This window comes from Anguilla anguilla, chromosome 13 (assembly GCF_013347855.1).
Source record: "Anguilla anguilla isolate fAngAng1 chromosome 13, fAngAng1.pri, whole genome shotgun sequence".
In the NCBI taxonomy this organism is placed as follows: Eukaryota; Metazoa; Chordata; class Actinopteri; order Anguilliformes; family Anguillidae; genus Anguilla; species Anguilla anguilla.
This window is the reverse complement of record NC_049213.1, coordinates 33,711,572-33,733,070: the sequence shown is the minus strand read 5'-3', so window position 1 is coordinate 33,733,070 and position 21,499 is coordinate 33,711,572. Positions and strand designations below refer to the sequence as shown.

The 21,499-nt window shown below is 46.1% G+C and overlaps 1 protein-coding gene across 1 annotated transcript; it reads right to left on the bottom strand.

Moving 5' to 3' along the window:
- Nucleotides 1–8,050: 8,050 nt before the first annotated feature.
- LOC118210716 (G-protein coupled receptor 61-like) lies at nucleotides 8,051–18,541 on the bottom strand. The gene is made up of 2 exons (XM_035387115.1): nucleotides 17,988–18,541; nucleotides 8,051–14,355 (listed from the first exon to the last, which is right to left on the bottom strand). Exon 2 carries the CDS (start codon nucleotides 14,068–14,070, stop codon nucleotides 12,589–12,591), a length of 1,482 nt encoding a protein of 493 aa, XP_035243006.1. The 5' UTR covers nucleotides 14,071–14,355; nucleotides 17,988–18,541; the 3' UTR covers nucleotides 8,051–12,588.
- Between the last annotated feature and the right edge of the window lie 2,958 nt (nucleotides 18,542–21,499).

Here is a 21,499-nt window from a genome sequence, read left to right as displayed (position 1 = left end):
TTCTCAGTCATATTTCTTAATGTATAAGTTTATATGTAACAATATGCCCACACATGCTTATGAGAACATACGTACGTTATTGTGTAAAACTGAAGATTTCAAGGCGAGACACACAATCTGCTGATGTTGTCACATAGGCTAGATGACTAATTCCAACACGCTTCCGTGTTTCATGCTTCTCAGTTTCATGGCAAATGTTTCTTTTCAATGTGTCCCACTGAAGCATAATTTTGAACCGCAAACTTATCGCTCACTCACGCAAGCCATTACGTATACATTTACTACTACTTCTCGTTTGGTTTTGAGCGCCATCCAGTGGCATTTTTCCTCTTTACAGCTTATTTGCAAGCTGGACTCTTCCTAAGTGGACAGTTACTTTTTACATTTGAACAGTATTAATTTCCCCTCCACCCTCTGTCCCACCTTGGAAATGTGGCTCTATATAGGAGATTAATATCTATAATTTTGGTCAGAAGTGCACTTCAAATGTAAACAATGAATTTAATTTTTAATAATTGCAGAATATTAACAATAACATTCACATCATTTGGCAGAAGCTCTTAACCCAGAGTAATTTACAAAAGGGTAAGTAAGGATTAGTTATGTTTTAATTTTATTGAAGGTAAATGGAGGGTTGTTGTTTAGTTCATATGTTCTCACAGGAAGATGGGTCTTCAGTTAAAAGTGGAAGATAGTGAGTGAGGTTGTTCTTCCACAACTTAGGTTCTGAGATGGAATTTTTAAAACACACACATACACACACACACACACACACACACACACACACACACAACTTGTAGCTTAAAATTGTTGCCTCATAAAGGTGGCCTAATAAACTGATAAGGTAACTGATAGAAACATAGAGTCCATCAGTACCACCCCCCCTCCCCCACACAAATACACATACACACACATAAAAACCTTTCTGAATTGAGTTACCTGAAATATGTGAGCTGACATGTGACTAAGAGGTGGCTTCAGGGGGATTTGCTCATATCAAAAATCCTAACAGACATTAAAAATGAAAATCTGGCTTGAAGCCACACAGATGGTGCCAAATAGGAAGACTGTGTTTCCATCTGTGAACCATCACCAAGCAAAGGACAGTTGCCATTTTATTTTTTGCCTGGCATCCCTTTGTATATATCTCACTAGCAGTGACACTGCAAAATCAAAGACAAATACAAGAGTGGAGGCTAGGTAAAAGAAGGTGGGGGTAGGGGGGTGGGGGTGACCGGAGATCTGTCTGGAATAAGCTCCTCCCACCCACGACCTCAGTCTGGGAAATGTCGTTGATGACGCATTTCCATGGAAACAGCAGTCCCCCAGAGGGGGTGGGGACATGTGGGCTGAATCCACTGTGCTAAGGTACGGAACACCACGTAGCAGTTGTGGCACACGCAGCGGTCCACTGGACAGCATGCTGGCTGCAACACCGCAGAGAGCAAAGGCGTATTATTTTTTATTTTGCCACTATCAAAAGGCAAACCCTGAACGACAAGAATCCAGGGGTGTCCAAAACCCAGCTCAGCCTCGGCCTTACGCCACAATATGATTGCGTTTTTTGGTTGTTAAACTCAACACCATGCCTCTCCCCTCTCTGTGTTGCCATTGAAATGCACAAACATTGGTAACTGGAGCCATGGTGATGGCTGCATTAAAAATGTATTGGGGTCAGTGGTGGCTGTACTGGAGATGGTTAAGGTGAGGCTGAAAACCAAACCTGTTGTGATGGTAGGGAGGCCATGAAGAGATAACACTTAGCTTGAGGCGTTTTACTGTATCAACATAAATATTACATTACATTACATTTATTTGGCAGACGCTTTTATCCAAAGCGACGTACAAAAAGTGCATTTCATGGTCGTAGACAACTACTAGACACAGGTTCAGTAAGATACAATACTTATTTTGTACAGCTATTTCTAGCCAAGAACACAGTTTAGTTCACACAGTGAACACTATTCAGACCTAACCTCTGCAAAGCCAACTAGGCAATAATAAATAATCTATTGTATGGCAGTTGTGTTTTAAAGGCTGCAGATAGGGTAGGACGAAACACACTGGTTATTTTACAGGTTAGATTCCAGCCACGTCTCATTTTATTGTGAAGCTTTTGCAGAACATCATAGACATTGTGCATTTACATTTTGATGATGCGTTCTGGATTCAATCAAATCGCAGTCCATTTACAAATAAATGCAATTCTTAAGGCAGTCTGTTGTGTTGGGATTTAATGCTGTATAAACGTTTTTGTGAAGAAAAATGACTACATTTTATTGTACTTCATAGTCAAGGACAATGGTTAATGGAATCCAGTATTCCACTCTATCAGTCACAATCAGAAGATGAATTTGTCAGTCCACTCTTAAAGTTTCCTGATTCTATTTTGAAATTGAATAACGGCTTCAGACAACACTGAAAACCTCTGCAAACGTTTTTCTCAGACGTGTTTATATCCTGCTCTCTAACTTGTAAAAAGTAATGCCTGACCTTTTCACTCTTGCCACCTATGACACAGTCTTGAAGCTTAGGTTGTTGTCATGCTCCACAGAGTGAAACTGCATCTAAAAACCCTTGCCTCTGTAGAGTGGTGATTGCTGTGGTGCAAAATAGCTGCCATTTATCAGAACTTTGGATACTACATGCGGTATCAGGATATTGAGATAGACGTTGTATTTCTTATAAATGTATTTAGTTATTACTGAACCCTTGAACAATAATATTTTGGTAATGTTACATGCTGATATGTTTTAAAAGACGCTACCTTTGTGAACAACCTGCTGATAGCATTTGAGAATGATGCAATGCTGTTGTCAGGCATTTTAATTCTACCAATGCTTACTTGGGACTAGGAATAATTCAGTACTATAGACACAACCATTCCCCACACACTTTGGTTAAAATTCAGGACCATCACAAGCTTTGTGACCTTAGACTCAAGCCTGTGTTCACAGAGCAGTACAATACCAAGCTGTTCTGTATCTCCTGTGTTGTAATCACTCATCTTACAGTGATTAAAATACATTTTTTTGTAGTTTGTACAACAATAATTTATCATTTGAAAAATCAATCATGTATCAGCACGGTGCCCCGATCATAAATTGTAATGCCAGTATTTTGGTTCTCACTCTGCTTCTCCAGTAGCCTGAACTAGACGGAGGAAAGGGAGCAGAAACCAGTGTTGTCCTTTGTTTTCCCCTACCTCCTCTTGACCCGTAGAAGGTGAGCCTCGTGTGGCTTTAATTTTGAAGTTGAAACGCAGCTGAAAAGGTCAGGGTGTTTGAACCGCTCTGCTTGGCTCTTAGCTGTCTCCCTTTCCAATGGGACATCAAAGCGATGAGTCAGATCAACACCGATCCCGTACCGCATGGAGCACACACTGCACATGACATGGGAGCAGGGAGGGAGGGGGGAAGGGAGGGAGTGAAAGAGAGAGAGAGAGAGAAGGAGAGATTGTGTGTGAGAGTGAGATTTTAATGGAGAGAAAGCACGAGGGATGATTTTGAGAAGGTATCATGTCAGTTCCCAGTGAGCTTTTTTGTTGAGAAGACTTGGTTAAAAGACAGTGAAATCATTCAGGTGAAAATCTGGCTACATTTGGTTGAAAAGTGAAAGTTTTCTAGCCGATTAGGACGTAGCCAGGTTATATCTGGGTAAAACCTGAGTTATATTGGGGTTAACCCAGTTTGTTTCTGTCAAAATGTCTCTCACTCTAGACTTCCACGCCTGTAGATGTCTGGATTCCGACTTTTGCTCACTGGGTTATCCTCATTTGTTCCTGAGGAGAAACAACAAACTCACCACACTGTTTCCCTCAGCTGCCGTGAAGTCACCCATGACCCAAGGGATTTTTATGTCAGGCTTGGCAGATTTATCATCTTCATGTTACCAACCATCTTACTTCGAATCAGTGGCTGAAAATACACATTATCCACAAACAATGTGCTCAAATATCCATAACATGCCCTAACCTGGACATAACCTTTTGACACTTTTGAATAAAGAGTCCATGAAAATAGGAGTCTTGGTAAATTTGACCATGGTGACGGTCATGACCCACCGGCCAGCTTCTGAAACTTGAAATGAAATGGCTGAGCACACAGGGCTAAGGGCTAACGTGGTTTAAGCCTAGAGGATCAGGAAGTAAAAGCAAACTAGGGTCACTGGGGCACAAAGCCTCCATCGCTATGGAGGAAATAACCCAGTTTGAAAAGCAATAGTTAATTCTACAAATCTTAGGGATAACCGGACCCTTTTAGCCTCCAAGGCCACTGGACCACTGAGCAGCTTAGACACTTGGAAGTAAATTTAGCACAGGTGTTACGAGGGCCCGAAGCGAGATGGACTCTCCCATCCCTTGACCAATAGATTACCCTGAGGCTTCCCCTGACTCACACCCGCAAGGTTCCCTCATCTCTTCGCAGATACTAACTCTTTAGGTCCCCATATTTCCAAAGGAAAATTATCTCCTGTAGTTCCCTTATCTCTGAAACCAATACCAAATCTTGAGGTCCCCTTATCCCTCCCACAGGACCTCAAGAGGTCCCCTTATCTCTTCCACAGGGTTGGAACAGAGTGGACACTTTAACATGGGTCTTCCTCCAGGTGTCAATTGTCAAGGGTGCAGGGAAACACTGACTCTTGAGAGCCTCGTCTCTGAGGCGATACCGATTATGAGTTTGTGCTGGCTCTTTGATCTGCAGCGCTGACTTACTCCCCCAGTTGTTTGAAATTCTCGCGATTCGGATGCTTTTTGCCCTTGCTGATAAAAAGGTACTCCAAGATGAAGGGTCCTTGAGGCAGTGGCACTATAAATAAGGAAGAAAAACTTGACTATGATTAGGTTTAGCGTGCCCTGGAAATAGTGTTGTACTGATTTGCTCCTGATAAATATTCATGAGGGGTGCGGTCAAAAGTAGACTAGCATAGCTAGCACAGCAGAAGTTACCGAGAGTTTTCATTGCTAACATGAACCTTTTAGATATATAGGCGCCAAGGACAGAAGGAAACAGAGCTGGAAATTTCAGTAAAGCCAGAGACCAGGGTTTAAAAAATTAAACATAAGACTGTGACATATCCACATACTGGAGCCAAACCTGCACTAAGCGGCTCCTTCTGTTTGCATGGCTAGACCAATTCCTGTTTAATCCCTTGATTCCATTACCTAGGAGCCACATAGACAATCTCTGCCTCTCACGCCTTTTAAGTGTGCGGTAAAATTTAAACAGGCCTAGCATTGGGGACACACTGCAGTGACCTGTCCTTCTGAAATAAGTGGGTTCTCCTTCGCATGGGGGCGCACGGTAGCGGTGGAGGTTCAGCCTGGAGGATGGTGGTGTGGGGGCTATGCGGAGCCCATTGATACCCCCCCACACTGAGTTCTCCTCCGCACTCCCATTTCAAAAGGTCACTCCTCTCTTTCATGTCTCTGCTCCGTCTCAACGGGCTTCCTCACTCACCCCTCACCCCTCACCCCCCCCCCCCCCCTCCCCCCAAATTATAGATTTGTTCTGGTTTCCACCCGCACCCCCACCCCCACCCCCCCCCCCCCCCTCCAAAAAGCATGGATTTGTTCTGGGCTGTCGGGTCTGGCGTGTGCATTTTAGAGTGTTATATTTATTGTAATATTAGGGGTAATTTTGAATGAATGACTGCTGTGGGTATAATCAGCTTCAAAGAAACTGTGCATGTGTTTGAGCTTAGGGCGAGATAGCACTGATAGACTATAGCCTTCGAAAACCTGTATGTGATCCTAAAGTCCCATTAGCCACTGAGAGAAGAAAAGATGATATCAGCCCATTGACAATCATACACTTAGCAGAGCTCATATCAAATGCACAGTTCATTCACATGAATTCAACCATGTCACAATACCATTCAAAACAACCTAAGGTGAGCTACTCTCAAAAACACATACACCAACAGGCATACACGCACAAAGACACACACACACACACACACACATACAATCATTGATACTTTCAAGATTTTTTTAATCTAGGAATGAATTTGATGACATAAGATGTAGAAAAAAGTTGTGACCACAAATCGCTCACAAGGAAGATATAATCTCTGGTTAAAAGAAAATTCACAAAGAGGGATCAATAACCAATAACCAACAATTCGTCTAATAAATAATCAAATATGGATCAAAAAGAAAACAAATAAGTTTTAATAAGCTATTCTCACACAAACCATGTGTTCTATAGACGGGTGCCACAGATGAGCCTCCTTGTGTCCATAATAATAAGGTCTAAAATGACCAACATATTTGAGCCTCCACACACAGTAGAATGTGTATCCCTGTGAAGCTTGCCAGTCCAGATGTGATGTCGGCACAGTCCTAAGGCCAGGTTTGCAATTCGGGAAAGGTCACAGAAGGATGGCTTTCGAAAGTCAATCAGTGTCTCTTCGTTTGTCATCAGAAAGCAACGCACAGAACGGAAGGCATTGACGATTCACACCGTTGTTGGAAAAAAAAAAACCATCTGAACAGATCTGCATTTAAAAATAAAAAAAATGAAATCAATTTTTTTCATATCACATTTCTGCGTTGAGGTATGTTCGAGGAAGAAATCCTCACGTTTGGAGAAGCACAAATGCAGTTCAATAAACTGTCTGGTCCTTTTGCACTAAACTTGTACGGTACCTACTAACGGTACTAATGGAACCCACACAAAAGGGTTCAGGTTCTAGACAGTCCAGGAATCAATGTGGCTCCTTATTTTCATTGACATACATACAAAAAAACCACTTTATTGTCTTAACAAATAAGCACCTTCCCATCCCAACTATAACACACCAATTCCTTTATACCATGGTCAGGGTGGCAGACACCGATCAGAAGAGTGTGGGCCTGATTTACTAAGACCTTTAGCATATGCAAAACCTTTTAGCAGCACACGCAAAATTAATAACACAACCAGTGATTGGTGCAAAACAAATACCACGACCAATCATTGGTCATCATACTGGTTGTGTGCACTAAAAAGGTTTTGCGTATTCTAAAGGCTCGAGTAAATCCAATCCTGTAGGTGCAGAAGAAATTGACTCATCTCTCCTATGATACAACTAGAGGGTGCTGCCACATAAATAATTATTTTGCGTTTGAGATGGCTTTCGTGACCAGTGGCGTGCGACTCCTGCTTTGCGAAAGAAAACTTGTGGAGAAAAAGACGTGGTTCTCCTTGCATTTTCGGCACACACCTTGACAGAGAGCGTTAAAGAAGGTGAGAGAGAGAACAGATCAGTGCAGAGGGCACTATTTGATAAAGACTTGTTATTTTTAATTGTGCTTGCTTGGTCCTCTCTGCACCGATGTGGACCTCGCCGATCCCAAACACCTCACCTCACCTGCTCCTGGGGCAGTGTTTAATATAAACAGGGGGAAAAAAACCCATCGTAAAGAAGAACAGCCGTACCAAAGTCATCAAACTATAAATTCTGAAGAACATTTCTCCACCTATAAATACTACCTCCCCCTCCAAACCTTCTTCTGTAGTGACAAGTCTCTTTTGCTTTTTGTTGCTCTTCCTTCCACACCCCCCCCCCCCCATAAAAACTTTTTTTCTCTGTCCTTCTCTGTCTGTTGGTGGCTGGGGGACTGAAAAGCTGCATGTACTGTAGATAAAATGTCATCATTTCTTATGTTAATATGAGCTGAATTTGAATGAGACGCAAGTGAGCGAACACCCGAGGGGGGGTGGAGGGCAGGGGGGGGAGTAAGTTGGTTGCACAAGGGCGTAAAAGTGTAGATGGCCACAGACTTGTGAAATGCATTGCCGCCACCACCCACCATGTGGACAAAACAAGCCACCATTTGCTTATGGCAAAACACACTGGGGCTCGGAGAGCTCCGTGGAGAGGGGTCAGCGTGAGGTTCACCTGTAAACACCAGGGAGCTGGTGTGGGGGGGGCACTAATTGGTGCCATCTGTCTCCATCAGAGCCGGCAGCGCGCATGCAACTTTTCGAAAGGCCTGTCGGTAAACACCGCCCCCCCCCCCCCACCCAACGCCGACCCCCCCACCCCACAACCATATCAGACGGCTGTATGTTTCTGCAGCCTGCAGCGTGCAATTCCCCTTCCAAAAAGCCTCAGCGACACTGGTCCTGCCACCACTGCTTCGTGTCAAAGGCCTTTTAATCACGGTGCTTTCATTCTGCCCAGATGGTGAAGAACACTCCAGCTTTTGAGAAATAGGCTTACCTGTGTTAAAACAACACACATTGCCCACAGATCAACTTGCAGAGCATGACGTAAGTTTTATGCTTGTAAAAATCATAGTTGTCAGAGTCGGAAGTAATATCGAGTGATTAATTTCAAGTGTCAACATTTCGCACGATTCTTTCACATACATTTAACCATTTTCCCAGCTTTGCCACACACCCATTCCAATGTGGAAAATCAATGTTTGCACGCATGTCATAAAACAACACTCACGCTCTTCCAAGTACATTTTGGTAACAAAGGACTTTCAGCAAGGATAACACGCCCCCAGGGCTCCCCTGTCAAGAGTGACACCTGTTGCCTTTCGAACCGCCAGGTGCAATGTTTAGCTTGCTCATAATCTGACAGTTCCAGGGAAAAATCATCGTCAATCATCGCACGCGATGGAAAGTGCATTCACATGCAGTTACCTCTTATTTCATTAAGCCGACTCAATGCATCAAATAAGGCAGACACCCTTTCAAAACGAAATTTACACTAACCTGCTAGAGAACAGGGACATGCGCATAAGCGAATCAGATAATAGCGATGAGAAAGAAATGATTAAAACCGGAGATCACATTATAATATAATTCTTGTTAACATCGCCCTTTGTCATCGGCAGCGTCGCTGAGAACGAGTAAAAAAAAGTTGCACGGATTCAGCAGCTGAATGACAAGGAGCTGAGAGGATTGCAAATAAATAGCTCACTTCTGCAAATACATGCACTTTCCATTGTGTGCACAGCAATACAACCGTTTCTCCTGAGTCAATACCACAGATATTGGAAACCTGATGAAAACTGTCAAAGCAGCTCCAAATGTGACATTTCGGCTTGTTCGCTCATTCTCTGGGGACCATGGGTAATACTCGTTTTCTTGTATACAATGTAGACAGTTGTGGCTTATTTGAAACAGACACATCCAGGAGATATCAAGGCTGAACAACTGAGCCTTGTGTGTGATAGCAGGGGCTCCGTAATCTGAAAATCACGACTCCCTGCTGACATACTTATTAACACTACTATGCCCCGACAAAGCATTATTGCAATCAGGCAGAAGTATTTTTTTTTTTTTAATTAAAAAAACAAAAACAAAAAAAAACCTCCCCATCCCTTAAATACCACAGAGGATAGGGTGATATTTTAATCCTCGAATAAAGTTTGCTCCGGGTAAACAGTTATATCATAAAGCATACGGTCTTAAGAACAGGAGAGAAACTGGGGTAAACATTTTTAATCACCTCAGAAAAAATGGCCGGGGCTGAGTCAGAGCCGGTTTCATAACGCGAGGGGAGAGAAGCAGGAACGAAGACTTTCCCATTATCGTCACGTCCCACTCAAAAAAAAAAAGGCACTCTTTTTCCCACAGAGGCAATTACCTGATTCCCCATCCCTGTGTCTCCATAGCCAGAACTTCAGAAGGAGACGTTCTCCCACGAAATACACAGCGTGCTGCTATAGCTACGGCTGGAGAACGGCTGGTCCTCACGCGGGCGATGGTGCTGGAGGGGACGCGGCACAGTAAAATATCCAGCGTTGATTCAGCTCTAACTGAGCACATATGAGTCCAATATAGCGACTCACATCATACTCTCCAAGAGTTGATTTAACACTGAACATTTCCACTGTGAATGACCTCTAATTCAGACCGGAACAAAGGTGGGAAGGGCACAGAAAGTGGTTTATAGTTAGAATGTCGAATGAGGTGCTGTAATACGTATGCTCGGTTGTTCATTCCAGTTGTTTATAGTATTGTTTATATTTTTATATTTTTATTTTTGGGGTGGGTGGGGGGGGCAAAGTAAGCAAAAATCGAGGAGTCGTGACAGTCAGGATGGCATTCTGAATTATGCCACATGCTAAAGCTTGAAAGCTTTGCTTGGATTGTCAAGTGCAACAGATTGGTTTCTTTCCATCATTTGTGCAGTGGGACATGCCTTTGAAAAGCACTCACGAAAGCAGCTTTAAATAATGCCCAATAATATCACGTGAGCAGTGGAGGGCAGGGGGAGGAGACACCTGTAGTTACCTGCTCCATAGTGGCATCTTAACAGTACGTTTGATGTGAAGGAAAACATCATTTTATTTCCCACACCACAGAGCCCTGAGAGTGACTACCTTGTAGTTTCCCAGGGCTGAGAGATATCATTGGTGGGATACAGCCGCTGTGATCACTGGACCCTTGAGAAATTCTGAACTTTACTTTTTAACATTGTTTTTAACATTTTTCATCCTTCCGTCCAAGCCAGGCCTATTAATCCAGCATTTCAATCCACCATTTGCACGCCTAGTTTGCAGATCTGTTCATGCTTTTACCTTGTACCCCTGCCATTCTCACAACTCCACTTTAACTGCACATGCCACACCATGTTTTTTGACAGCAATTGGTCACCATGAGCACTAATACTGTAACATCCCTGGTGGAATTTCCAGCTACCAGCCTAAGATGGAATCCAGCTGGAACCAGCTTCTGCTCCTGCTGGATACCGTTGGGTAGTTGGTGATGGTCTGTTGTCTCTGTACCAAGTTGGCCCCACCAGCTGGACGTGGTCTTGCCAGCTGGTTGCCAACTCAACCATCTCCAAACTAGCTTCAAACCAACTGGACCACCACCTTCAACTCAGCTGGACCAGCTTAAAACCATCTGGAACCAAGCTGGAATTTACACTAGGGATGTCCCTCATATTCATATGTGTAATTAATCATGTGTCCTGCCCTTAGTCAGAGCCCCTGAATGAATGAAAATGAAAGCTGTATGATGAATTGTAATAAAAACACTTAAACCTCCTTTGCTCATCCTCCTATCACCACCGAGGCATTGGGGCCATTTATGAATATATTTTATTTAAGAATAGATATTTATAAGATCAAAGAAACTTCCCATTTGCAAGTATATGTATTATATACAGTAAGTATAATGGGTGGCATGCTACTTACTGTTTCTGCTTTATCAGTTTTAGACTTGTGATATTTTTTCCATGGAAAGAAGAGGATCTTCTTATCATTTAAGTGAGGGAAGGGGGCACCAAAATGTGATTCTGAAACAGGCTTCAAAATCACTGAGGCCATCTGTACTCAAAATTAATAGCTGTTTTGAGGTATGTGCATATTCCAGCTCGTTATACACTCCTACTCATGATTGCTATACAAAATTCCCTGCTGTTCTGCCATATAGTCTACCATTAGAATACTGCACTCTCCACAGCACCATAGCATCTAATGAGTGGAGGAATAAGACTCTGAGCTGTATTTGTGTGTGTGTGTGTGTGTGTGTGTGTGTATGTATGTATTTGTGTGTGTATCTATGTGTTCTGGGACTTCCCACTGCATTTTCCAAGAAAATTATAAAATGACGCCTGGCATGTAACAATTTTGGTGAAATGATTGCATTTTTAAAATGGGTGATAATCCAATTGACCCACAAAAAAACCACAGTCGGTCCTACAAACAAATATAGTGGAACTGCTTGAAATAATGAGATCACAGTCCGTGGGATACTTGCAAACAACTGATCAAATGAAGGATTGAAAATTTGACTTAATTGGCCCCCTGTGGACGGTGATAATGCAGTCCAAAAAAAAAAAATACGTCCAGAAATTCGCAAGCTATACTTTTCACATAGGCATAGGTACTCTGGGTATTATTCATAAAACTGTGTCTAGACATCAAAAATAGTTATTTGCTGTCACTGTATGATCGCATCATTCATAGATTCTGCCAATTCTGCCACGGACGAAAAAGACAAACAAAATGAGACCGTAAGCTCTGAAATAAATCTTAATAAATAAAAATATATAACAATCGTAATAACGCTATAGGCTCATAACATTGATGTGTAGAGCCTTCCGTGACGTAGCAATGCCCATGCTTTTCGGTTCATCAGCTGTTTACTGAGACGTGTTTATTTACAACTGTTTTTCTAATGGTGTCATTTTGAATGGCCAGTAATGTTGTAAATTAACTGTAACTGTAGTCATAGCAATAGATGCCCGATTACCAACTGTCGTCCACACCACAGCTGACAGAGGCTAGGTGTTACATTTACTGTGGCATTTTTCTCTGATCCATCACTTCAATTGCATGCAATTTGGTGTTTCTGCATGTGACAGCAAATACTAAAGGTACAGGTAAACCGCCCTGTTACGTATTCACCCCCGAATCTGAGGAGTACACCCATTGCTCTGCTGTCTGGAACACATCTCCCTATAAAGGCATCCCTTTACAATGTGTCGCTCACAAGGAGTGGGGAAAAGGTGTTCGGTTTTCAATAATAATCAACAGATGAAAAAAACCCCCAAAAAAACAAGCAAACGAAAAAACAAAATGGCAACCTAAGGACCCGAAAAGCTGTCCACCGAAATGGCCTGTCTTTGCCACTACGCCTCCGGCTTGGGAGAGGGCGCTGTCCTGAGGCAGCCGTCCGATATAGTGAGGTCGTTGTTAATGTGATGGTGCTCCATGAACTCGGAAGTCTCCTCCACGATCTGGCCGGGGATGCGAAAGTCGACGGGTACCTGCGGCGGCGGCTGCTGCTGCTGCTGCTGCTGCTGCGTGGGCGGCGCCTGCAGCACGGGGTGGTGCTCCGCCTTGGGGCTGGAGGTGCTGTGGGAGTTCTGGGGCTCCAGGTTGCAGCCGGTCCCCTGGAGGAACTGCAGGAAGTTCTCCTCGATGGAGCCCTCGCGGCTGGGCAGCCGGTCCTCCTCGCTGGGGCCCCTGCTGAACAGGCAGGGGAGGTGCTTGCTGAGCTCCTCGCGGATCTGCCGGTTGAGGCAGCCGTAGAAGAAGGGGTTGGAGGTGAAGCAGAAGTAGCCGATCCAGGTGACCACCTCCTCCAGGTGGGCCAGGTCGGCGGGCGAGGCGGCCGCCAGGGCCGAGTAGAGGTGGAAGGAGAAGTACGGCAGCCAGCAGCAGAGGAACTGGCCCCCGACGGCCAGCAGGACGGCCGCCGCCTTGCCGCCGCTGAAGGCCCGCTGCGGGGTGGTGCGGGCCGCGCCCGAGCTGGTCACCATGGTGGAGCGGCTGCTGAGCGACTCGGAGCGCTGCCGGGGCGTGTCCATCCAGGTGGGCAGCGGCCCGTGGTGCATGGCGGCCACGCGCGCCACCTTGAACATGCTGCAGTACACCACCAGGATGACCAGCAGCGGGCACAGGAAGTAGACTAAGGTGAAGAGGACCATGAAGGCCGTGCGGTTGGAGCCGCCGCCCGTCCAGTGCAGCGAGCAGTGCCGGCGTCCCAGGGCGGGCGGCGGCGGCGGCAGGGGGTCCCCGACGCGCCCGTCCAGCAAGGGGCCCCCGCCCTGGAAGGCCCAGCCCAGGAGGGGCATGGCCGACATGACGATGGCTTTTATCCAAATGCCCACCAGCACGGACACCACCAGGCCCAGGGTCATCTTGACCTCGTAGCGCATGGGGTGCACGATGTAGTAGTAGCGCTCCACGTTGATGGCGGAGATGGAGAGGATGACGGCGCTGACGAGGCAGACGCTGAGGAAGAGGTAGCTCCGGCAGAGCGCCTCGCCGAAGAAGGGCCGGTCCGAGAGCATGCCCAGCGGCATCAGCACCAGCGCCGCCAGCAGGTCCACCAGGCACAGGTGGAACACGAACGCGAACTTGCGCAGCTGCGGCGTCTTGGCGATGACGGCCATGACGGCCACGTTCCCCGCCACGGCCAGCAGGGCCATGAGGAGCATGGCCAGCAGCGCCAGCGACTGGGAGAGCGTGGCGGCGGCGCCCCCCCCCGGCGGGGTCAGGCTGGAGACGTTGGCCGGCTGAGCGGCCGCGAGGGAGGAGTTCCACGGCGGCGGGACGCTGGAGGAGGAGGGGGGGGCGACGGCGGCGGCGGCGGCGGCGGGCTCCATGGGGCTGCGGGATAGGGCAAACGGGCGCTGCAGCTCACGGGCCCATCACCCATCCTTTCCGGTCGCGGGCGGTCCCGGGACGAGGGGCTCAGGCAGCGCAGGCGGGCGGGTCCGGCCAGCAGCGGGTGGCGCGCGGCGGCCAGGCGGCTAACGTGGCGTTAGCGGCGGCGCGGAGGAAGGGCCAGAAATAGCAGCGGCGGCTTATTGGGGAACACCGGACTCACCCCCGGGCACTCATCAAACGGACAGCGGCCTGCCTTTCATTCGTCCCACGGAGCAGCAAACCTGGGGAAGGGCAGACACAGAGGCGCTTTTAACAAACAAAGGCATCAAAGATGGGCGCATGTATTCCGACAGCTGCAGAGGGCTGAATCCTGACTCCACAGTTCACAGCTGAAATACTGCACCCCGGGGCAGAAAATGTGGCTAGGAAAAAAAAAGCAACTCTCTTCGGTTTTACAGTGTGCTGGAAGACATTCTCATCAGTTGACCAAAGCTTTTGCCAATCATTTTTCTTCCGGTCATTTTAAAACTGTATTTGTCATATGGACACAGATTCTGGTCTACCTCATTTCAGGATGCTAATCTTATCCCCTGTGCTAATCGGGGTGTACGAAAGCCAGGCCACAGAGCCCTTCACTCTGATTAATCTCATATCCTCTTTGAAGTATTTGCAAATGGTCCTTGGAATTCTAGTATGCTACCAGCTACAAGAGGAGGCTGGTCCAATGTTGTTTCATAAACATTTTTTTTTCCCCCTCTTAAAATATATGACGTCATCCACAATTTCAAGCGCACCAGTTTAGCAACTTAAAGCTACGCGCACAGGGCAATGTCACCTTCCGTAGCGCAAGCCATACCTTCTGTCTCAAGGAACACCAAGGACGGTGTGGAAAAGTTTGCTTTTGCAGTAACAACACAGAGATTATCTGTACAGTTACAAGCCACCAATTCCTTTGTGTCTGAAAGAGAACGGTACTTTTATAAATAAAGAAACAAAGAAAAGGAATTATTTATACTCAAAGTTTGTGTGTACTTTTCATTTAAAAAAAACGGTCAGCATACATCTGACAGAGTACTTAAGCTCAACATTTTTTAAAATATTGACTGATTTTTTTCTCTGTGTTGTCTTAAGGACCATTAGAATAATGGAGCGGTGTGTTTGCTGCGTATACAAATCATCGACGCTTACAATAAATTACCAAGGAAATGTCACTTCGGTCACAACTTGTACTGGCCAGCGTAGCCGCTCTACAGGAGGACTACAGTCAACAAAGCTGTGTTTTCCCACAGGCGAAGGAACAGAACGGACTGCGTCGCTCGCGCGTGTGATGTGGACGGCCTCCCGTCCGATCGGGGCGGGCCCGCGCGCAGTGCCAGGAACGCAGGTCATATCCAGGCCCGCCGGTCAGGTGTGTGTGTGCGCGTGTGCGTGCGTGTGTGTGTGTGCACCCCTCGCCCAGGTGCGCAGTGTTTACTGCCACCACCGCCTCACCTGGCCGTGACCCCCTGCCTGCCTGCTTCTGCGGCAGTGGAAAAATCTCAGGAGCGCGGTACATTTCCACACACGAGGGCGCGACGTCCTGCGCGGGGTGACCGTCACCGCGGAGGGGGGCCCGTTCCCCCCCCCCCCCCCCCCCCCGGTTGCACCCGTGTGGACCGGTTCCCAATTTCTTAAGGAGAACAGATAAACTATATTTACCACCCGGGTCAATTAACCCTACATTACGGTCTTTGGATGTTTTAGTGGACGGTAGGCTACTGTACTTTGCAATAGCGGCGAGAGGGAGCCTGGAGATGGATCCGAATCAGAGAATGATGAGATCAGCAATAAGTGTTTAATAAAAACAGGGGGGATGGTCCCTGTGGCCGTCCATAACAAGGCCAAAGGAAAAGCAAATCTCTCTGAGAGATGAAGCACTTAGGCTGCAGGGAACGCCAAATTTTTTAAAGCGCCTTGATCGATATTGACCACAACAAAAGTCCGGTAACATTCAAAGTCCTAAAGTTGAACCCCGAAGACACAGAGTCAATTCAAGTAATTCCAGAGTCAGATTAAACCGTGTGTCACAACTAGTCACAACTAGTTTTGAAACTATTTCACTTCACTTTCAAAAAGATCAACAGTCACAAATTCAAATTCCAATCCTCAAAATGAAAGAATGCATACATAAAATAAGGCATGGGGATGAACCGTGATCTGCAATGCATACCAATGCATGTCAATTATTCTGCGTAAGAAAGAGTACCTTTCTGTCCATTGGTTCACAAGTAAACATACAAAACACATTTTCACTCTAAAGCGTGACATGCCTAGATTGGAAATCCAACCACCGTGATACCCTGTAATTGCTGATTAATTAAATTCCAGTTCATTTGCTCATTCTAGAAAAAAGGTATACATTTTCTAAATCTAAAGGGAGCGAGAGAGAGAGAGAGAGAGAGAACAGAGAGCATGAGAAGCAGAGAATCAGTGACTTTACATCTGCTGACTGGGAACCACTGAACGCAGGGCAAGGTGCTGGTACAATACCCTGCCTTATGAGTTATGAGAGTTATGAATCCAAATAACAGGGGACTGACAATTAGGGGAGTTAAATCCAAAAAGAAATCGCATTGATTGGAACATCCCCAAATCTCAACACATGGATCACTGGCTCCATAGGATGCGAACATTAACAACGGTTAGCATAAGAGTGATAACAAGTAACATACATACAGGTTTAAGCAATTATAAGAATCTTGATACTCCCAGAGTGGGGATAATGCAATGGGGGGTTGGGAATCCAATATTTAGGCAAACATTTGTAATAACTGTGAGGCACAATCTAGGCTGTATTCATACCCCCCCAGTTGCTCTTAAATGTGCCATCATTTTATTGTTCTCATTATAGGAAATTGTAGCAGGAGGAGGATGGAGACGTGGCCAAGCACACATCCTGTTCAATGCAAAGATCAGGCTTCATTTGCTTCATACACAAGCCGCCCTCACCTCGTCCCATAATGCACCCCCAGGATCCCTGGCTTTCTGACCCCATAAGAGAAACCGCACCTTCCTGCTCTGAACGCCAGCATCAGATGCAACTCCTTCCAGATCGATAGCACACTATCCCCCCCCCCCCCCCCCCAACCAAAACCTTGTTAGTGACTAGTCAAGAGGCCTAAAATGAGTGCCAAGGTGTTTCTTTTTAGCCGAAAATGCCCCCCCCCACCAGGTTCTCCTCCAGCGAGGAGCCGCACACCTGAAGGCTTGGGCTCGGTGCTGCCGTGGCGTGTACTCCAATGCTTTTTCTGTATTTTTTTTTTACCCATTAGTTCTGTCGGTGAGGCCCGCCGTCATTATTAGCGTCCGCGAGACACGCCGGCGGTAATGCGTGTGACAGCGTGAGCAGTCGTCACTCCCACCTGTGTGTCTCGGACGCCGGAGGAGAAGTGGGGCAGGATCTCCGCCGGTCGACCCAACACCGTCCGCTGTCAGACACGGACACCAAGCCCCTCTCCTGGACCCTCAATTGCCCTACACCTCAGCCGGGGTGTCTGTCTCTCCCCCCGTTCCCCCAAACCCACCCCCGTCCCACAGCCTTGCCGTCCCTCAACGGCCCAGCCGGTTACCCTAATTCCTAAGGTGCACCACAAACGGGCGCCTCCCAGCCCCCCCCACCCCCCCCTTTTCGTCACTCTCCGCTCTATGTCCCGTCTATGTAGCTGACAACCCCCCCACCCCCCCCCCCCAACCACCACCAACACCAGCACCCCCCCTCCCCAACCGCTTAGACATTCAGACCAACGCGCGGAGAAGCTGACGTACACAAACTACACGTCCCTCCACTCTCCTGCTCTGCTCGCGTGCAAACGGTCGCGGGCGGCAGCTTTTTGGGTCGGCGGAGCGGGCCGGCGGGAGGACGGCGGCGGCGTACCTTGGTCCGGAGGGGCGGCTGCCGACGCCGGGCTTCCTGAGCGCAGGTGCCTGCCTGCCTGCCTGCCGGGCGCTCAGCGAGCCGGGAGCACCGGACGCATCGCAGAGCGCCGTAGCGCAGCGCAGAGCGGCGCAGGCGAGAGGGAAGGGACGCTCCTCGGTCCGCACGCCAGGCCTCGCTCTCCTCCCCACCTTCTCTTCTTCCTCCCGGCTTTGTTCTTCTCGGCGGGTGAGGGGTGCAGGGTGGCGGTGGCGGTGGCGATGGATGTGGGATGCGGAGGGTGCAGCGGAGGAGGGGGGGGGAAGGAGGAGAGAGAACGAGAGTGACTCTCTCCTGATTCTGATGTGCAAGTGCTGGCTCTGGCTCTCGCGCTGTCTCTCTCTCTCTCTCCCTCTCTCTCTCTCTCTCTCTCTCTCAGACACACACACAGAGTGAGCGAATGCAGAAGAGAGGAGACAGGCACACGAGCAGGCAGGCAGGCAGCGCGCAGCCTCATGCAGTCCTCTGGGTCCTAGTGCCCGTGTGTTTACTGCCACTCTGTCATCTGTGGATGTCTGTATGTCCCTCCTCCAGTTCTCTTCATGACCCCTGGTAAAGGTCACTCCAGGTGGTGAGCAAGAGGATGAAACAATGGAAGCTCTCTCTCTCTCTCTCTCTCTCTCTCTTTCCTTCTCGTCAGTCTCATTTCTTCTCTCCATCATCATCTTGGAAGGTTGGCTGAGCTCTCCCATGAGCCTCTGCTTCTAAAGCTCATTCACGAGGGCAGATTATTAGCAGCCAGGCAGAAAAAAAAAAACAACAACAAATAACACAGTACAGGAAGAAAGATGAAAAAAAATTAGTATAACCTGTTCTATTAGTATAACCACAATTCATTCATGGAATCAATCCCCGCACATTATTCACTAATCCCTGCCCACTAATCCCTGCTCCTCTAAAGAATAACTTGGCTACCATTGCATTCTCTTTTATCTGTTAGTAAAACAGGCATGATCATGATACAACACACACACACACACACACACACACAGGCAGACCCGGTTTAGAATGAACAGGGATCTATAAAGACCACTTGAAATTGTGTTTAAAACCAACGTTGCTCTGATGCGGTCTTCCCCGTGTGTCAATACACAAAACACACACACACACACGCACAGGCACATGTTCTTTGATCTTAACTAAAGAGAGGGTCTGCAGAGGTAGCAGGAAGAATAAACTGTCAGCTCTTGAATGGGTGAGCAACATTCTTCAAATTCACGATACAAATAGACACCTGCAAATGAGGGCTGTTTTATCATGCTAATACGCTCACAAGGTGCACCGCAGAAACAAAGCACCCTCTTCCAAGGACCCGCTGACTGACAGCTTGCTTGCTTGCACCGTTTGTTGATGTTTCTTACACAAGATTCTAGGTTAGATTGGAATTCTACAACGCCTTGTCCTTTATTTTTGTTGTCTGTCAACTGTCAACTCTCCGTACTACAAACTGAGCCGACATTTTGTTCTTGCGACCCTAAAGTGAAATAATCTCATGCTTGACCGGCCGAGAAAATGTATATTGATCATTTATATATTTAAAGATGGCATACAAATTTTCACTACAGAAGCATGTCATCTACATTATTATTTCCATTAGATATTATTTAATTGATATGTAATTAATAGCAGATTTATTATTAAAAAATGTAATTTTAAATATGAATTTCATTTAATTAAAAAATCTAATTAAATGTAACTTTAATTTCGATTTTGTAAAATATATTGTACCCTTGCCTAGAAATATTCACTACTTCTATGTTGACAAAAAAACTTTAAATCCTCATATATGGACCTCCAAAAAAGCAATAAATAAATATAAAAAATAAAACAAAATAAAAAAATAAATAAACTATTTAAGGTGTATTATTAACCAGATTTGTAGATCAAATATATATTTGAATTATCCATTTTGTAATCGGCCTACCCATGCCTCATATTTATTAAATATCTACATCTATATCTAGATAACATCTAATCTCTACATATGTATGACATAAATATACAGTATATGGATGGACTCACAAGACACAATTCTGAATGTAAATATAAATGGGATTTAATTTCTAAAATGACTTCTAATCCTTGCACTATTTTGCCATACAATATTTTATTTACTATATGAATATATTTAACACATTACATCTTTTTAATCTAGTGTTCCCCGTTGTGTAAAAAAAAAGAAAGAAAAAAGAAAAAGAACACTGCAAACATTACCCTTAAAAACACAGAGGGGCGTGTTCTCTTGTATTTACGGTAGTTGTTGATGAACAGGATGGCCATTGCTTTGATTTAACCTGACCACCAACCGAGGCCTTACTCTGAACGAACACACGAGCCGCACCTTTCACGTTCCTGGTTCCATCCCTGGCTTCCAGGGTATTCAATTATTACAGACAATGCCGCTGTCAGGAAAGTGTCGGCTCCTCTACTTAATCAATTCAGCCCACCGGGGGGGTGGGGGTGGGGGGGGGAAGGAGGCCCCCATTGATTAAGTCTGGCCCTCGAGTCATCGCACATCCACCCCTCGCCGGTCAGTCACTCGAATCTCGATTGCTCCGGCGTGTCCTTCGCCGCAAATGGACACAGAGCACTCTGCAGATATGCTCAATGGGCATGAGAATCAGCCCAGCGAAACAGGCTCAGCCGAGAATGCCGACAGGAGAGGGCCGTTTATGGTCTGAAGGGGGGTAGTCAGGCTGAATCCGACCCCCCTGCTGTATGTGCAGTGAGTGAATGAGGGCAGGGTCCTGGGTTCTCTTTGGACCCGGGTCCTGAATGAGGCTCGGGACAGCCAGTCATGGACAGGAAGTGATTCCCATTTCCTGTCTTAACGTGATGTGACAGTGACGCCTGAATGCTGTTGTCCCTGTATTTTACACAAAAACTGTGACCGTGCGATATGAGCCTTAGTATATTAGTTTCAGATGTGTGTATCACGACATGAACTATATATTACACAGGCGATCCCTCTATGAAATTTCAGTTCCAAGCGTTCATTTCTGTTCAGAAGTATTTAGATTAAATCACATTGTTTTAAGCGCAGAGACACTGTAACAGTGATACTTCACTGAAAAACAGGAAATTGAGAAAATAGGCATGACCAATCCTGCTGGATCTCAAAAATCCAGCAAGTGAGGTAAAAAAAAAAAAACCACAAACTCCCCTGTAGGTAGAAAAAACATTCAAACAGCGGTGAGGAAAAACTTTCCAGTATGCTAAAATCTTTGGAGGAACCCAGATACAGTAAGGAGGGGTTACTAGATAGTTAACTAGCAAATAAACAAATAGGTTGGGCAGATTATAATCTAGATATTATTCAACCTGGTAGAACACAGTCCAAAAAATGTACAAATGTATTAAAACATCCAAATGTATTGTAAGCATCTGAAAATACATCATATACACACTTAACAGAGAGAGAGAGTTAGTCACTGAACGCTTCAATTAGTTTCCTTTTTCTTTATATAAGAGTG

Excerpts from the sequence above, each read along its gene's own strand:
- LOC118210716 (XM_035387115.1), bottom strand. The coding sequence starts at position 14,070 with ATGGAGCCCGCCGCCGCCGCCGCCGCCGTCGCCCCCCCCTCCTCCTCC.